General features: G+C 48.6%; 1 protein-coding gene across 3 annotated transcripts; it reads left to right on the top strand.

Moving 5' to 3' along the window:
* The first annotated feature begins 6567 nt into the window (after positions 1-6567).
* Arsl (arylsulfatase L) lies at positions 6568-14315 on the top strand. 3 transcript variants are annotated; one of them, XM_052190453.1, is made up of 12 exons: positions 6572-6902; positions 7156-7206; positions 8063-8215; positions 8559-8680; positions 9156-9278; positions 9446-9866; positions 10527-10663; positions 11016-11150; positions 11567-11729; positions 12043-12164; positions 12674-12905; positions 13135-13730. In XM_052190453.1, exons 2-12 carry the CDS (start codon positions 7178-7180, stop codon positions 13193-13195), a joined length of 1698 nt encoding a protein of 565 aa, XP_052046413.1. In that variant the 5' UTR covers positions 6572-6902; positions 7156-7177; the 3' UTR covers positions 13196-13730. The 3 variants fall into 3 exon arrangements, with proteins under 3 accessions (XP_052046414.1, XP_052046412.1, XP_052046413.1); XM_052190452.1 differs by having other exon boundaries at positions 6571-6902; positions 12674-14315; XM_052190454.1 differs by lacking the exons at positions 8063-8215; positions 8559-8680 and having other exon boundaries at positions 6568-6902; positions 12674-13730.
* The last annotated feature ends 201 nt before the right edge of the window (positions 14316-14516 follow it).

Genomic DNA, 14516 nt, shown 5'->3' with positions numbered 1-14516 from the left:
TCCAGGAGGGTCTTCTCAACTGTATTTGTCATCTGATGGACCTAATCTGCATTGATATCGTAGATGAGAGGTGACAAATCTGTTGCAAAGTGGCCATCAGTGATTCTGTGGCTGGTTTCTGAACTCACCGGAGCCTCACATGGATGTGTGGCAGCCTAAGACAATTAGCATGCCTACCTCGTGTACAGATTTCCAGAATTTTCTCTCTTTGACTGGGAGTGATCCAGCACATTTGATGGGAAGGACAAAAGTCAAGTGTAGTGTGGGCTTAGGAGATGTGTTCTCCATTATGAACATTTGTTCCAGTCTCAGAGACAGACACTAACCTCTTTAACTCGAATTCTGGTGGAATCTAACACCTGCTTCTGGCCTCTGGGAATTGTATATATATGGTAAAAAGACATTCAGGAGTCAGAACACCCATGTATTACAATATTTTCTTATTAAAAATGTATCTAATGTTATGTTTTATATAAGTGTTTATTGTCTACCTTGCCGGTGTAATTTTCATCATGTGCGCTGTTCCTCAGGGGATGCTTCTCTTGCACTCCTACTTAATTTTAATAGATATTGATAGGAATGATAGTTTGGTTTTTTGTGTGTTTTTTCAAGACAGGGTTTCTCTGTATAGACCTGGATGTCCTGGAACTAAATCTGTAGACCAGGCTGTCCTCAAATTCAGAAATCCACCTGCCTCTGCTGGCCAAGTGCTGGGACTAAAGGAATGTGCCACCACCGCCTGTCTAGTTTTTGTTTAATGTGTACAAAGACCTGGTCTGATTTACAAGTACTGTACAATTAGACTTAATGCCCATGCTTATAACCCCAGAACTCAGGAACTGGAGCAGAAAGAAAACCACTGAAGAATATTTTCAGTCAGGGCACAATGAGGTGGAGATCATCCCTGATCACAGTACATTACTAAATACATATAGTGAGAACAGCATGTAAGCCTTTCCCGGTATGAAATGGTAACCCTTGTCACATGGCTTCTCTATGTTCCTTGCTCCTTCTTTTTGGCCTGGACTTGCTTTGAATATTGTATAATGATAGTAGTTTTCAAATATCCTAAACTTTGTCATATAAACATACACTTTTTATACCTATCCTGAGCCAAATTGCTTCTACTTTATAAACTTCTTTAACTTACAAAGAAGGAGAGAACTTTTTTTGAAATTGTGGTTTAGTGCACATCTCAGGGCAGTTTCTTTAGAAAATAGATATAGCATCTGAATAAAGTCAAGTTCCTGATGTGGTAGGAACTTATCTTTGTGTGTGTGTCTGTGTTGAGTGTGTTCCTGTTCTCTCTCTCTCTCTCTCTCTCTCTCTCTCTCTCTCTCATTCTCTGAGTGTATGCTCAGTCTCTCTTTGTATGTCTGTGTGTGTTTGAGTGTGTATTTGTGTGTGTGTGTGTGTCAGGGTGTGTGTGCGTGTGTGTGTCTGTACTTGAGTATGCCTGTGCTTGGAAATTTTATAGTCTTTCTTTACATGATGTGATAGACCAAGAGATACTAAAAGGATAAATATATCAGAGCCACAGAAGATGATCTGTATGGCAGATTCTCTCATTCCCCATCACACTCAATGGATCTCCATATACCCCGTAACTCACACACAAAATATTAGTTCCAATCAGCATCTTAGGTTTTCTTCAAGCGCCCATGTCATGGAATGCAGACACTCTGGTTTGCACGGCCACCACAAACACCTGAACCTCCTTCCTTAACTGATTTGAAGAAATGGTTGTATAGCAATGTGTCCTACATTCCTGTATTTAGCCTTTCCCATTCTTCAGGTTCCTCACAAATTCGGCTGCATTTCTATGAATGCAGCACTGGGGCTGGCATGGCAAGAAGGGTGTGAGTGGGCCGGCACTGTAGTCACGTGTGAAAGGACATCTGTACATTTTGGTGTTTGTACAGTGGATCCTCCTACACTTTTAAACTGCCCAAAGGGGTGATATCGAAAGAGCTGCGATTATGGTGCCTCAGAGAATAGTCCTTCTTAGGAGTCAAAATGAAACTAAAGAGAGGACAAAGATCCTGCTAAAAAGACAGTCGTCAAAGGCAGTATGCATGGAAGGAGTCTGTGATGCGAGTGGGGTAAGAACCACAATACACAAAAGTCGGGCAGTGAAGACTGTTATTTCTATTCAGGATGCAGTCAAGATGACTAGGGCAGTTCTTGCACTTATTATAGGAAGAAAACAGTCAAGAGGACAATCTAAAAATGAATGCCATGGTTTGTGTCGGGTGTTAGAAAACTAATTTTTGGCCTTATTGCAAGGCCAATAGTTTGGTGGAAAGAACTGAAGAATTTTGCACTAACCAGGATAAGTTTCTCTACAACCGCCATGTTGCCTACACAACAACTTTGTGTTATATGTGAACAATTAAATTTTGAGAAAATATTCTTAGCATTAAGAGTCACATGTTTATTATGTTCAGTATGGGGAAGTGAGCTTCTGGTACGAATTGGACTATAAGAAGATTGAAATAATCCCATGCCTCCTATCAGATCACTATGGAGTAAAAGTGGTCTTTAATAACAATAAAAACAACAGAAAGCCCACATACACATGGAAACTGAACAATACTCTACTCAATGATACCTTGGTCAAGGAAGAAATAAAGAAAGAAATTAAAGATTTCTTAGAATTTAACAAAAATGAAGGCACAACACTATGGGACACAATGAAAGCAGTGCTAAGAGGAAAACTCATAGCTTTGAGTGCCTCCAAAAAGGAATTCGAGAGAGCATACACTAGAAGATTAGCAGAACAACTGAAAGCCCTGGAACAAAAAGAAGCTAATTCACCCAGGGGGAGGAGGAGAAGGAGGAGAAGAAGACAGGAAATCATCAAACTCAGGGCTGAAATCAATCAAGTAGAAACCAAAAGAACCATACAAAGAATCAACAAAACCAAAAGCTGGTTCTTTGAAAAAATCAACAAGATAGATAAACCCTTAGCCAGACTAACCAAAGGGCACAGAGAAAGTATCCAAATTAACCAAATTAGAAATGAAAAGGGAGATTCTACAACAGAAACTGAGGAAATTCAAAAAATCATCAGATCCTACTACAAAAACCTGTACTCAACACAACTGGAGAATCTGGAGGAAATGGACATTTTCTTAGACAGATACCAATTACCAAAATTAAACCAGGATCAAACTGACCATCTAAACAGACCCATAACCCCTAAAGAAATAGAAGGGGTCATAGATAGCCTTCCGACCAAAAAAAGCACAGGACCAGATGGTTTCAGTGCAGAATTCTATCAGACCTTCAAAGAAGACTTAACACCAATACTCTTCAAACTATTCCACCAAATAGAAACAGAAGGAACACTACCCAACTCCTTCTACGAAGCCACTATTACACTGATACCAAAACCACACAAAGATCCAACTAAGAAAGAGAATTTCAGGCCAATTTCCCTTATGAATATCAATGCAAAAATACTCAATAAAATTCTTGCCCACCGAATCCAAGAACACATCAAAACGATCATCTACCATGATCAAGTAGGCTTCATCCCAGGGATGCAGGGATGGTTCAATATAAGGAAATCTATAAATGCTATCCACTATAAACAAACTCAAAGAAAAAAACCACATGATCATTTCATTTGATGCTGAAAAAGCATTTGACAAAATTCAGCACCCTTTCATGTTAAAGGTCTTGGAAAGGACAGGAATTCAAGACCCATATCTAAACATAGTAAAAGCAATATACAGCAAACCGGTAGCCAACGTCAAACTAAATGGAGAGAAACTTGAAGCAATCCCACTAAAATCAGGGACTAGACAAGGCTGCCCCCTCTCTCCATATTTTTTCAATAGAGTTCTTGAAGTCCTAGCTAGAGCAATTAGACAACATAAGGAAGTCAAAGGGATACAAATTGGAAAGGAAGAAGTCAAACTATCACTATTTGCAGATGATACGATCGTATACTTAAGTGATCCTAAAAAACTCTACTAGAGAACTCCTACAGTTGATAAACAACTTCAGCAGAGTGGCTGGCTACAAAATCAATGCAAGCAATTCAGTAGCCTTCATATACTCAAAGGAAAAGCAGACTGAGAAAGAAATTAGGGAAATGACTCTCTTCACAATAGCTACAAACAGCATAACGTATCTTGGTGTGACTCTAACCAAACAAGTGAAAGAACTATATGACAAGAACTTCAGATCTCTGAAGAAGGAAATCGAAGATCTCAGAAAATGGAAAAAATCTTCCATGCTCGTGGATTGGCAGGATTAATATAGTTAAAATGGCCATCTTGCCAAAGGCAATCTACAGATTCAATGCTATCCCCATAAAAATCCCAACCCAGTTCTTCATAGACCTAGAAAGAGCAATTCTCAAATTCATCTGGAACAACAAAAAACCCAGGATAGTTAAAACTATTCTCAACAGTAAAAGAACTTCAGGTGGATTCAGTACCCCAGACTTTAAACTTTACTACAGAGCAATAGTGATAAAAAACTGCATGGTATTGGTACAATGTTAGGCAAGCGGATCAATGGAATAGGATTGAAGACCCAGAAATGAACGCACACACCTATGGTCACTTGGTCTTCGACAAAGGAGCTGAAAGCATCCAGTGGAAAAAAGATAGCCTTTTCAACAAATGGTGCTGGTTCAACTGGAGGTCAGCATGCAGAAGAATGCGCATCGACCCATTCTTATCTCCTTGTACTAAGCTCAACTCCAAATGGATCAAGGACCTCCACATAAAACCTGACACACTGAAACTAATAGAAAAGAAACTGGGGAAGAACCTTGAGGACATGGGCACAGGGGATAAGTTCCTGAATGGAACACCAATAGCTTATGCTCTAAGATCAAGAATTGACAAATGGGACCTCATAAAACTACAAAGTTTCTGTAAGGCAAAGGACACTGTTAAAAGGACAAAATGTCAACCAACAGATTGGGAAAAAAACTTCACCAACCCTAAATCTGACAGAGGGCTAATATCTAATATATACAAAGAACTCAAGAAGGTAGAACCCAGAGAACCAAATAACCCCATTAAAAAGTGGGGTACGGAGCTAAACAAAGAATTTTCACATGAAGAACTTCAGAGGGCTGAGAAACACCTTAAGAAATGTTCAACATTGTTAATCATTAGGGAAATGCAAATCAAAACAACCCTGAGATTTCACCTCACACCAGTCAGAATGGCTAAGGTCAAAAACTCAGGAGACAGCAGGTGTTGGCGAGGATGTGGAGAAAGAGGAACACTCCTCCACTGCTGGTGGGATTGCAAGATGGTGCAACCACTTTGGAAATCAGTCTAGCGGTTCCTCAGAAAACTGGACATGACATTTCCTGAGGATCTTGTTATACCACTCCTGGGCATATACCCAGAGGATTCTTCAGCATGCAATAAGGATGCATGCTCCACTATGTTCATAGCAGCCTTATTTATAATAGCTTGGAGCTGGAAAGAACCCAGGTATCCCTCAACAGAAGAGTGGATGCAAAAAATGTGATATATATAAACAGTGGAGTACTATTCAACCATAAGAAACAATGAATTGAATTCATGAAATTCTTAGACAAATGGATGGAACTAAAGAACATCAAACTCAGTGAGGTAACCCAGTCTCAAAGGATCAATCATGGTATGCACTCACTAATAAGTGGATATTAACCTAGAAACTTTGAGTACCCAAGACATAATCCACATATTAAATGATGTCCAAAAAGAATGGAGGAGTGGCCCCTGGTTCTGGAAAGACTCAGTGCAAGAGTATAGGGGAATTCCAATTCCGGAACAGTGAAGCGGTAAGGGGTGGATGGGGGAAGAGGGGGAGGGAAGAGGGCTTATGGGACTTGCAGGGAGTGGGGACCCAGAAAAGGGGAAATCATTTGAAATGTAAATAAAAAATATATCAATAAAAAAAAAAAGAAAAAAAAAGAGCCACATGCTTATTATGTTCAGTAAGGGGAAGTGAGGTTCTGGTATGAGTTGGACTTTATCAAACCCCGCCTACTCATTAGCATAACCGCCATCGATTTGAGAGTCCTCCAGCATCCTTGCCTCTTCATTAGCATATTGTTTGGAAAATTGGATTTGTCATCAAGCCACGCCCTCTCATTAACATTACTGGGGTCTATTAGGGAGTCATCCAGGATCCACGCCCCCTCATTGGGATAAGACAGTATAAAGACATTTTGCCGACAGGCCACGCGCACAAATTAGCATAACTGCTGATGGTTAGTGATTCGCTGTCTAGCAGAGACACAGAGATAATGACAGGTTCATGACCCAGGTCAGGGCAGGGTCAGGGCATGTCCATGGCCCTACCCCAGTCAGTCACCCCGAGGACACGCCCACGGCCCCGCCCTCTTCCCCAGTCAAGTGAATCCTTTCCTCAAACTTCCAGATCCTTGGAGAGAATGGGAAGTCTGGCTGTGAAGCCACGCCCTTTCGGCCCAGTTCCGTGATGACAAACATCCTTGAACGAGAAGCCCCACCCCCACTTCCGGTTTCCGCCAGACATTTCCTATCCTCGGCTTCACTCCCTGTTAGGGATTGCCGTTTATACTCCGCCCTCAGCCCTGCCTCCTGCCCACCCGGTCCTGCATTCTTCTCATTTCAGTTTTTTTGGCTCTGTGAACCCTGGGGCTGGCAGAGTGCATGTGCGTCCTTGCTTGTGATGTCAGGACGGGGGCGGGGACCGGGTCAGCGACCAACTTCGCGCCTGCGCTGACAAGGTCAAACCTGAGCCGAATGCGCGTGCGTTCCCCTTCTGCCCTGCCCTCTTTGCGGCGCTGTCGCAAAGCTACTGCACGGTTCTGGCACAGACTAATTCGTCCGCTCGTGGCCCCACCCACTGAGCAGCTGAGACCGCAGGGAATGTGCTGTGACCCCCAGGGGTCGGAGGTGAGGCCGTGGGGAGGCTGGGCGGGGCCTCCGGTGTGGGCAAGGCCGCTGAGCAAGCGTAACTGCGCCGACCAGAAGTGCCGGGCCGGGCCGCTCATGGCTATTCACCATATCGCACCCATGCCTCATTAATATTCATCCTGGGCGGGGACGTTGGCTTGTGTCCTTGCAGGACAGAATGGGGCAGGGGGCGGGCGTATCTCCGCACATGAGTGATGGGACGCCCCTGGCAAGTCTTTCTATCCTAACACAGGAAGTCCGGTCCTGCAGGCGCAATGACTTCTCCCAGCCACCAGAGCCTCGGGTGAGCTCTGACCCCTACCCACCCGCCCCTCCCCCTGTCAGCCGGGACCGCCCACAGCAGGGGTTTCTCCAATCAGAGGTGTGATAATTGACTGTTGCAAAAAGTTGGGCAGGTCTTGTGACCTAATGAGGTTATGAATAGAGTCGATTTGCATACACAGTATAGTGTGTGCAAATGAACTCATGTTTATGCATGACGTGGTTTGAATAAAGATGGACATACTTATTGCATGCTAAACAGTACTTGCATAATCATGACCCTGATTTACGTAAAACTCCACCTTTTCCCCTTGAATAATAGGTGAGCTCAGTGCCTCATTAATAATCACGAGAACAATTTGCATAAACGCTGACTTGCTTCTGTGATCGCTGTGCTAATCTGATCATTAATAGTCATGAACCTAATTTGCATAAAACGCAACCTTACTTTTCATAAACCCTGACCAGTTTATATAATCAACACGCTAATCACCTAAAGCATAGTCCCGCCCTTAATTTGCATTATGGCCCTAGGCCTTTGCGTGATTCCTATACTAATGAGCTCATGTATATGCATGATTTTAATTTGAATAAGGTTCCACCAGCTTGTGTTTTGGACATGCAAATAAGCTCCTGCATAGTCATAACCGTGATTGCCATAAAGCTTAACCTGCTTGTATGATGGGTGAGGTCATTGGCTGATTAACAAACATGATTTTGATTTGCATAAACTCGGTTTTTTTGCAGTGTGTACTAATCTGCTCATTAATAGTCGTGAGGTGAAATTGCACTGACCCAGTGAATCCTGGGGAAGTGGTGACATCACAAAGGGTTCTGCCCCAACCCACCTGTGTCCTCCCCTCCACAACCCTCCCCAGCCTAGGCCCTGTGGCCATACTCTGTGTGCTCCAAGACCTGCAGCTCCTCACTGCCTTGCTGCTACCGCCCCCGTCCCGCCCCAACTTCCTCATCATCATGGCGGACGACCTTGGCTTTGGGGACCTCGGCTGCTATGGCAACACCACACTCAGGTGCACACACGGTGAGGGTGAAGTGGGGCGGGGCATGAGGTGGGCAGGTTACCTCTTTGTAGTGGCTTGTCATCCAGCCACTGCGGGTCAGGCCAGGTGAGCCCAGGTTAGCCTGTCGTTTTCAGGTTCATAGGAATGGCGCAGCCTAGCCCATGTTGTCCCGCAAGGTTAGACCACAGTGGTCACAGCTGAGCCTCTGCCCCAGTCTCAGGTTAGCTCAGATTAAGGCATCGCAGTTACTGTTGTACATCACAGGTCCAGGTTAGAACATAAAGGTTACAGGATAGCCCAGGATAGTCCACCACAACGCTGGCCACCCAATTCACCCCCACCTACCCCACAGGACGCCCAACATCGACCGCCTGGCGGAGGATGGTGTCCGCCTCACTCAGCACCTAGCCGCTGCCTCCATGTGCACACCCAGCCGTGCAGCTTTCCTTACAGGGAGATACCCTGTGCGCTCAGGTGACACCCTGCCCACCCGGACCCAGCCCACCACACAGACCACGCCCACCAACCCTGCCTCCTCCTGTCAGGAGGCTTCCCCCACAACAGGGAAGTTCTGGGCTCACTGATATGCTAAACTGCTCCTGCATAGTCATTAGCCTCATTAGCATAAAGCCAGGCAGCCCACTATGCATGCATGCTTATGAGGTCGTGAATATTCATATTGATTTGCATACGAATCCAGCTACTTCTGCTCATGAATATGCAAGTTATGATTTGCAAAAAGACCAACCCTGTGGAGGGGGGTGTGCTAATTAATGACGGGTACTAATGATGTCGATTTGCATAAGACTTGACCCGTTTCTATGACACTCCATTAATATTCATGACATTGTCACAAATCTCCACCTTTACAACGCCCGCCCACCAACCAGGCCCTGACTCCCTCATGTGTGAGGTCACTCCACGCCGCCCCTCTGCCACCCCTCTGCAGGCATGGCGTCCACATGGGGGCCCCGTGTGCTGCAGTGGGCAGCGGGTGCTGCTGGGCTTCCCCCTGAGGAGGTCACCTTTGCCCGGGTCCTGCAGGAGCGTGGATACACCACAGGGCTTGTGGGTAAGTAAAGGTTCGGGGGCGGAGCTGGGGCTGATGACGTCACATGGGTGGGTGGAACTTCAAATGATATTGCTCCTGTGGGCATGGCCTCTGACTATGATGTTGCACGGTAGGCGTGGATTCAGTCAGTGATGTCATCCCCTGCCCCTCTTCCCTCCCCCCGCCAGGGAAGTGGCACCTGGGTCTGAGCTGCAGCTCAAGGTCTGACCTGTGCCACCACCCACTGCGCCACGGCTTTGCGCACTTCCTGGGACTGCCGCTCGGCATGATGGGAGACTGCGCCAGAGCGGAGCCATCTGAGAAGCGCACTCGGCTGGAGCAGGGCCTGCGCTGGGTCGGGCGGGGCCTGGCGGCCATGGCAGCCATCATGGCCTCCATCACCCTGGCTGGTCGGAGTTGGGCCTTGTGGGCGGTGCTGGCTCTGGGCGCGACCTCGGCCACCCTGGAGGTGGGGTCGCGTGTGGTGGGCGGGGCCGTGGCGCGCCTGGACTGCTTCCTGATGCGCGGCGCCAATGTCACCCAGCAACCCCTGAGCCTCAGTCGCCTCACCCCGCTGCTGCTCCGGGAGGCAGAGGACTTCCTGCAACGGTGAGGGCGGGGCCTCCGGGTGCATTCAGAGGGTCAGATGTTATGTGCTGACCACTGGGCTCCAGGGCCAACCGCACACACACTTCAGCTGCCCACTGGGCTAACCTGTGCTAACAAAGCAACACCGAACTCAGGATGGTGGGGTATCCTGTGCCAACTATGGTGCGTCCTGGTGGAAGGAGAGGGCCTGGGCTGATCTTGTGTTTTCCTGTAGTGATGGGGATAGCCTTCCCCCCTCAGGCTTCCCTGCACTAACCACTCAGGCCTCCTTGACACGCTGGAACATCCTGAGCTGTTCACCGTCCTCTGATGACAGGAATTCCCACACTAACCTCGGATGAATGGGATATCCTCAGCAAAAGGCTGAGTTCTTCCATCCCAAAGGCGAATCCGCACTGTGGAGACTGAGATAATCCACTTCCTGGCGTCATGGGATGCCCCACGATAACCACTATGGGCCCTGGGAGTCAGGGATATCCCAAGCTAACTGGGAGCGACAGGCCTAATGGGGTTGCCCACGTTCAGTGCTGAGATTTTCCTGTGCTGTTGGGCTGTCCTGCACTAACCACTTAAGTTTTATGGCCAGGGCGGGGTGCATAGCAAGGGGCTGGGTCGGGCTGTGAGTGACTTGACGTGATGGTACCTGGGCCCCGCCTCTAGGCACGCCCACGCCCCCTTCCTGCTGTTCGTGTCCCTGCCACATGTGCATACACCGCTTGTGACATCGCCCGCCTTCCAGGGCCGCAGCGCCCACAGGCGCTATGGCGACAATGTGGAGGAGATGGACTGGGTGGTAGGTGAGTGGGCGGGGCCAGTGAGGTGATGGACAGGTAAACTGAGTGACAGGCAGGGCTTGTGTGAGGAGCTGAGCATGGTATGGGTGGGTCTTATGATAACAATGGGGATGGTTGGGGAAACTGGGTGGGCCATCTTCATGAGGGGCGGGGCTGACATTAGTGACAGGCAGGGACTCAGGGCAGCTGGTAAGGCCCTGGGTTAATGGACAGGGTGGGGTAGCTGATGGGCGGGGCTTTCCAGGATGATTGTGCGGGATGGTGATGGGCGGAGATAAGCTGAGTGACAGCTGAGTGATTTCTGTGATGGGCGTGGCCCTCAAGTCCCCTCACCCTGGCCCCGCCCCTCCCCTAGGGCGTCTCCTGTCCGCACTGGACCGCGGGGGTGTGGCTGACCGCACGCTCGTCTACTTCACTTCTGACAATGGCGGCTGGCTAGAAGCTCGCGCAGGTGGAGAGCAGCTTGGCGGCTGGAATGGTGGCTTCCGGGGTAAGCATTGGGGGTGGCAAGGGCAGGGCCTGCATAACCAGGAAAGGGGCAGAAGGAATTGGAAGGAAGCCCCGCCCCCCTACATCCAGTTCTCACAAATCACTTCCTGTCCCGCAGTCTGCAGTCCGGTCCCTGCCTTGAGCCTTGAACTCCAATTTCTGGTTCCCCTGAGTGAAAGCTGTGCCCCGCCCCCCATTGCTTGCCGCCCTGCTGTTCTCACATTTCCAGTTTCTGGACTGAAATGCGACTTCCTGTTCTGCCTCCTGCCACTTCCTGTTCTCAACCTTACTTCCTGTACCTCGTTGGAGCATTTCGGGTCTTCACTTTCAATATTTTCCCTCCATTTCTTGTTTCCCCCCACCAGCCCCACCCACTTCCTCTCCCGCCCACCCACTTACCATAGGCTGACCCCACAGGTGGGAAGGGCGCAGGCGGCTGGGAAGGCGGGGTCCGCGTGCCTGGCATCTTCCGGTTCCCGGGCATTCTGCCGCGGGGGCGTGTCCTCGCCGAGCCCACGAGCCTCATGGACATTTTCCCCACCGTGGTGCGCCTGGGGGGCGGGGCGTTGCCTGAGGACCGGTGAGTGAGGGATGGCCCGCCCAGCATAAGTAACTGGGGGGCTGTGGTGTCAGATCAGAAGTGGGCAGGGCTTGAAGGCAGACCTGAAGTGGGGTAAGACAGAAAGTGAGTGAGCAGGGCTATGATGTCATACAGGAAGTTAGGTTTAAACAGGACGTGGGCAGGTCTATGAAGCTTGACCAGATGTGGGCAGGGCCTCAAATGAGACAGGAAGTGGGCGGTGCCATTATGTCACAGGAAGTGACTGCATGGCATTGGGCATGGCTTCTCACACCAAACCCTCTCTGGCCCTGCCTCCCCCCACTTCCCACAGGGTGATCGATGGCCGTGACCTCCTGCCCCTGCTGCGTGGTGAGACCCCACGCTCTGCCCACAACTTCCTGTTCCACTACTGCGGGGATGTCCTGCATGCCGCCCGTTGGGCACATCGTGAGAGTGAGTATGTGTGGGAGGTGGCAGGGGCAGAGCTTCCGGTTCACTTGTCAGGTCAGAGGGGTGGACCAGTACAGCCCGGGGTCACTTCTTGTGGGAGAACAAGGGTCACTCCCGAGTTACGGGTTCACTTCCTATCTAGGTGTCATGAGTGAGATGGACAATCCCTGCCCCTGGAGCTGACTTCCTCTGGGAGCACACAGGATCATTGCTGGGTCCTGCCTCCCAGGGTCACTTCCGGGTCAGGGGTTTACTTTCTGTGAGTTTACCAGAGTCACAGGGACAAGTCCTGCCCCTTGTGGTCATTTCCTGTGAAAGACCAGTTTTCCCGGGTTCACTTCCTGTTCAGGGGTCACAGGGGAGATGACCAGGGCCCGGCCCTGGGGCCCCTTCCTGTGAGGAAAACCGGGGTTGTGTCCTGGTCAGTGGTCACCTGGGTTAATTGGATTAGCCTTTCACAGAGCCACTTCTGGGCTCACTTCTGCCTCTGACACCCCCACTTCCGGTCCTAGGAGGGAAGCTGTGGAAGGTGCACTTCGTGACCCCGGTCGAGGACCCGCCAGGCTCAGGGTCTTGTGCAGGGTCGCCTGAGTCTCAGGACGCCATGGTGTGCGCGTGCGCGGGAGGTGGGGTCACAGCACATGATCCCCCACTGCTCTTCGAGCTGACCTCTGACCCAGGAGAGGCGAGGCCACTGACGCTGCACAAGGAGCCGGCCTTCAATACCATATTGCAGGCACTGAGGCAAGGGATTGCCCGCCACCTTGAGACACTGGGGCCTAGGCCAAGGGAAGTGGGCGGGGCCCTCGACCTGTGGCGCCCATGGCTGCAGCCTTGCTGCGGAAATGCATGCGCCTGCGACCTGGAGGGCGGGGCAAGGGAAGGCAGGAATGATGGGGATGAGGACCTGGAACCCTGGGGGCGGGGCTTTCTGTGAGACCAGAAGCCGAAGTGAACTCAGCCTGTTCTCCAGTGTTGTTCCTACCTGCTTGCTGCATGCTTCCTGCTATGATGGGAGTGGAGTGAACGTCTGAACCTTCACGCCAGGCCAGAGGAAGTGTTTGCCGTTGTAGGAGTTGCCTTGCTCATAGCATCACAGTGCCTGGAAATCCCATCTGAAATAGATGACAGTTCCCCAGATTTAATTATCGCTACTATAAGCCTGGCCGTGTTTCTCTTTGGAGCAATGTGGATTTTTAAACTTTGGACTTGTACATGCATTAATTGGAAATTAATTGGCCACCTTCAGAGGATTACAGATCACATAGGGACTGAGAGGTGATTTGTATATGTGTTTTATGATGTTTGCTTAAGAATGTTGTTGCTGTTTGTCCTGGCCTGAAGAGTGACCTTGAAGCTTAGATAAAGAGATTTATATTACGTGCAGTGGCAAAAGAAGTTTCTGAAATGCCCCATATAGATTTTACCCTGTGTTTATGATTATTGTTTTGATCAAGCAAATAATCTTAAGGAGATAGGTAAAATGTAATATTCAAAGAAAAAAGAGTCACCAGGAAGTTGAATGAAGCTTAATCATGTGACCAAGTTATTAAACAGTATTATATTAAAGGAATGGTGACTTAATGGATTTGCAGTGGAAAAAATGTGAACTTTATCACGTTAGGCGTTATTATCACCTGGTTATAATATAGAAATATAAGTATATGTCAAATTAACAAGACATGGATTGTGATTATATTTCTGCATTTCAGTTTGTGATCTAAAAGGAAGTGCTTAGGTTCAAGAAAATTGGTACATGCCTTATATCCCAGGAGAGTCAAGCAGGTTTCCAGTCTAAGTACTCCAGGTAGAGAACAAGTTTTAGGTAAATGTACAGAGCCATATTGGGGCAGTCTTGCACTTGGTCAGAGTTTGACTTTGGTCAAGGTTAACTTCTCCCAGTTAGCCAGGATCCTGCTCCACCTAGGGTGGAGCGCACGTAGTAAAGGTTAAGTTCATTGTTCCTCCAGGTATAGGGATTCCTGAATTAAACAGGTGACCCACCCAGCTGCCGGAGCAGTCAAGACGAAGACCTCCAAGAGAAGCTAGACAACTTCCACCGGAACTCAGCCTGGAGTCTGGGGGGAGGGTTTGCCCGAACTGTTAAAAGGTCCGGCGCCATTAAAGTTTACGGCTTTGATCAGTGAACATTGACTTGGCCGTACGTTCTTTTCGCCGCTCTTCCCTATGACCCCAAAATTCTCTCAACAGGTAACCCGGTTTACATGTGGCTGCGGGCAGCTACAGGTAAAGAAAGGCTTAGGTACTGGTGAAGTGTTACACACATTTTATCCAGCATTCAGGATACAGTGACATGCAAATCTCTGTGTTGAAGGCAAGTCTACCGAGGATGTT

Source organism: Apodemus sylvaticus, chromosome 8 (assembly GCF_947179515.1).
Source record: "Apodemus sylvaticus chromosome 8, mApoSyl1.1, whole genome shotgun sequence".
In the NCBI taxonomy this organism is placed as follows: Eukaryota; Metazoa; Chordata; class Mammalia; order Rodentia; family Muridae; genus Apodemus; species Apodemus sylvaticus.
Note: the sequence above shows the minus strand (reverse complement) of the source record. Positions and strands in the feature narration are given on the sequence as shown.

Excerpts from the sequence above, each read along its gene's own strand:
- Arsl (XM_052190452.1), top strand. The coding sequence starts at position 7,178 with ATGACTTCTCCCAGCCACCAGAGCCTCGG. Across the intron at positions 9,867-10,526 it reads GCAGAGGACTTCCTGCAACG|GCACGCCCACGCCCCCTTCC; the intron begins GTGAGGGCGGGG and ends CCCCGCCTCTAG. Across the intron at positions 12,165-12,673 it reads CCGTTGGGCACATCGTGAGA|GAGGGAAGCTGTGGAAGGTG; the intron begins GTGAGTATGTGT and ends TTCCGGTCCTAG.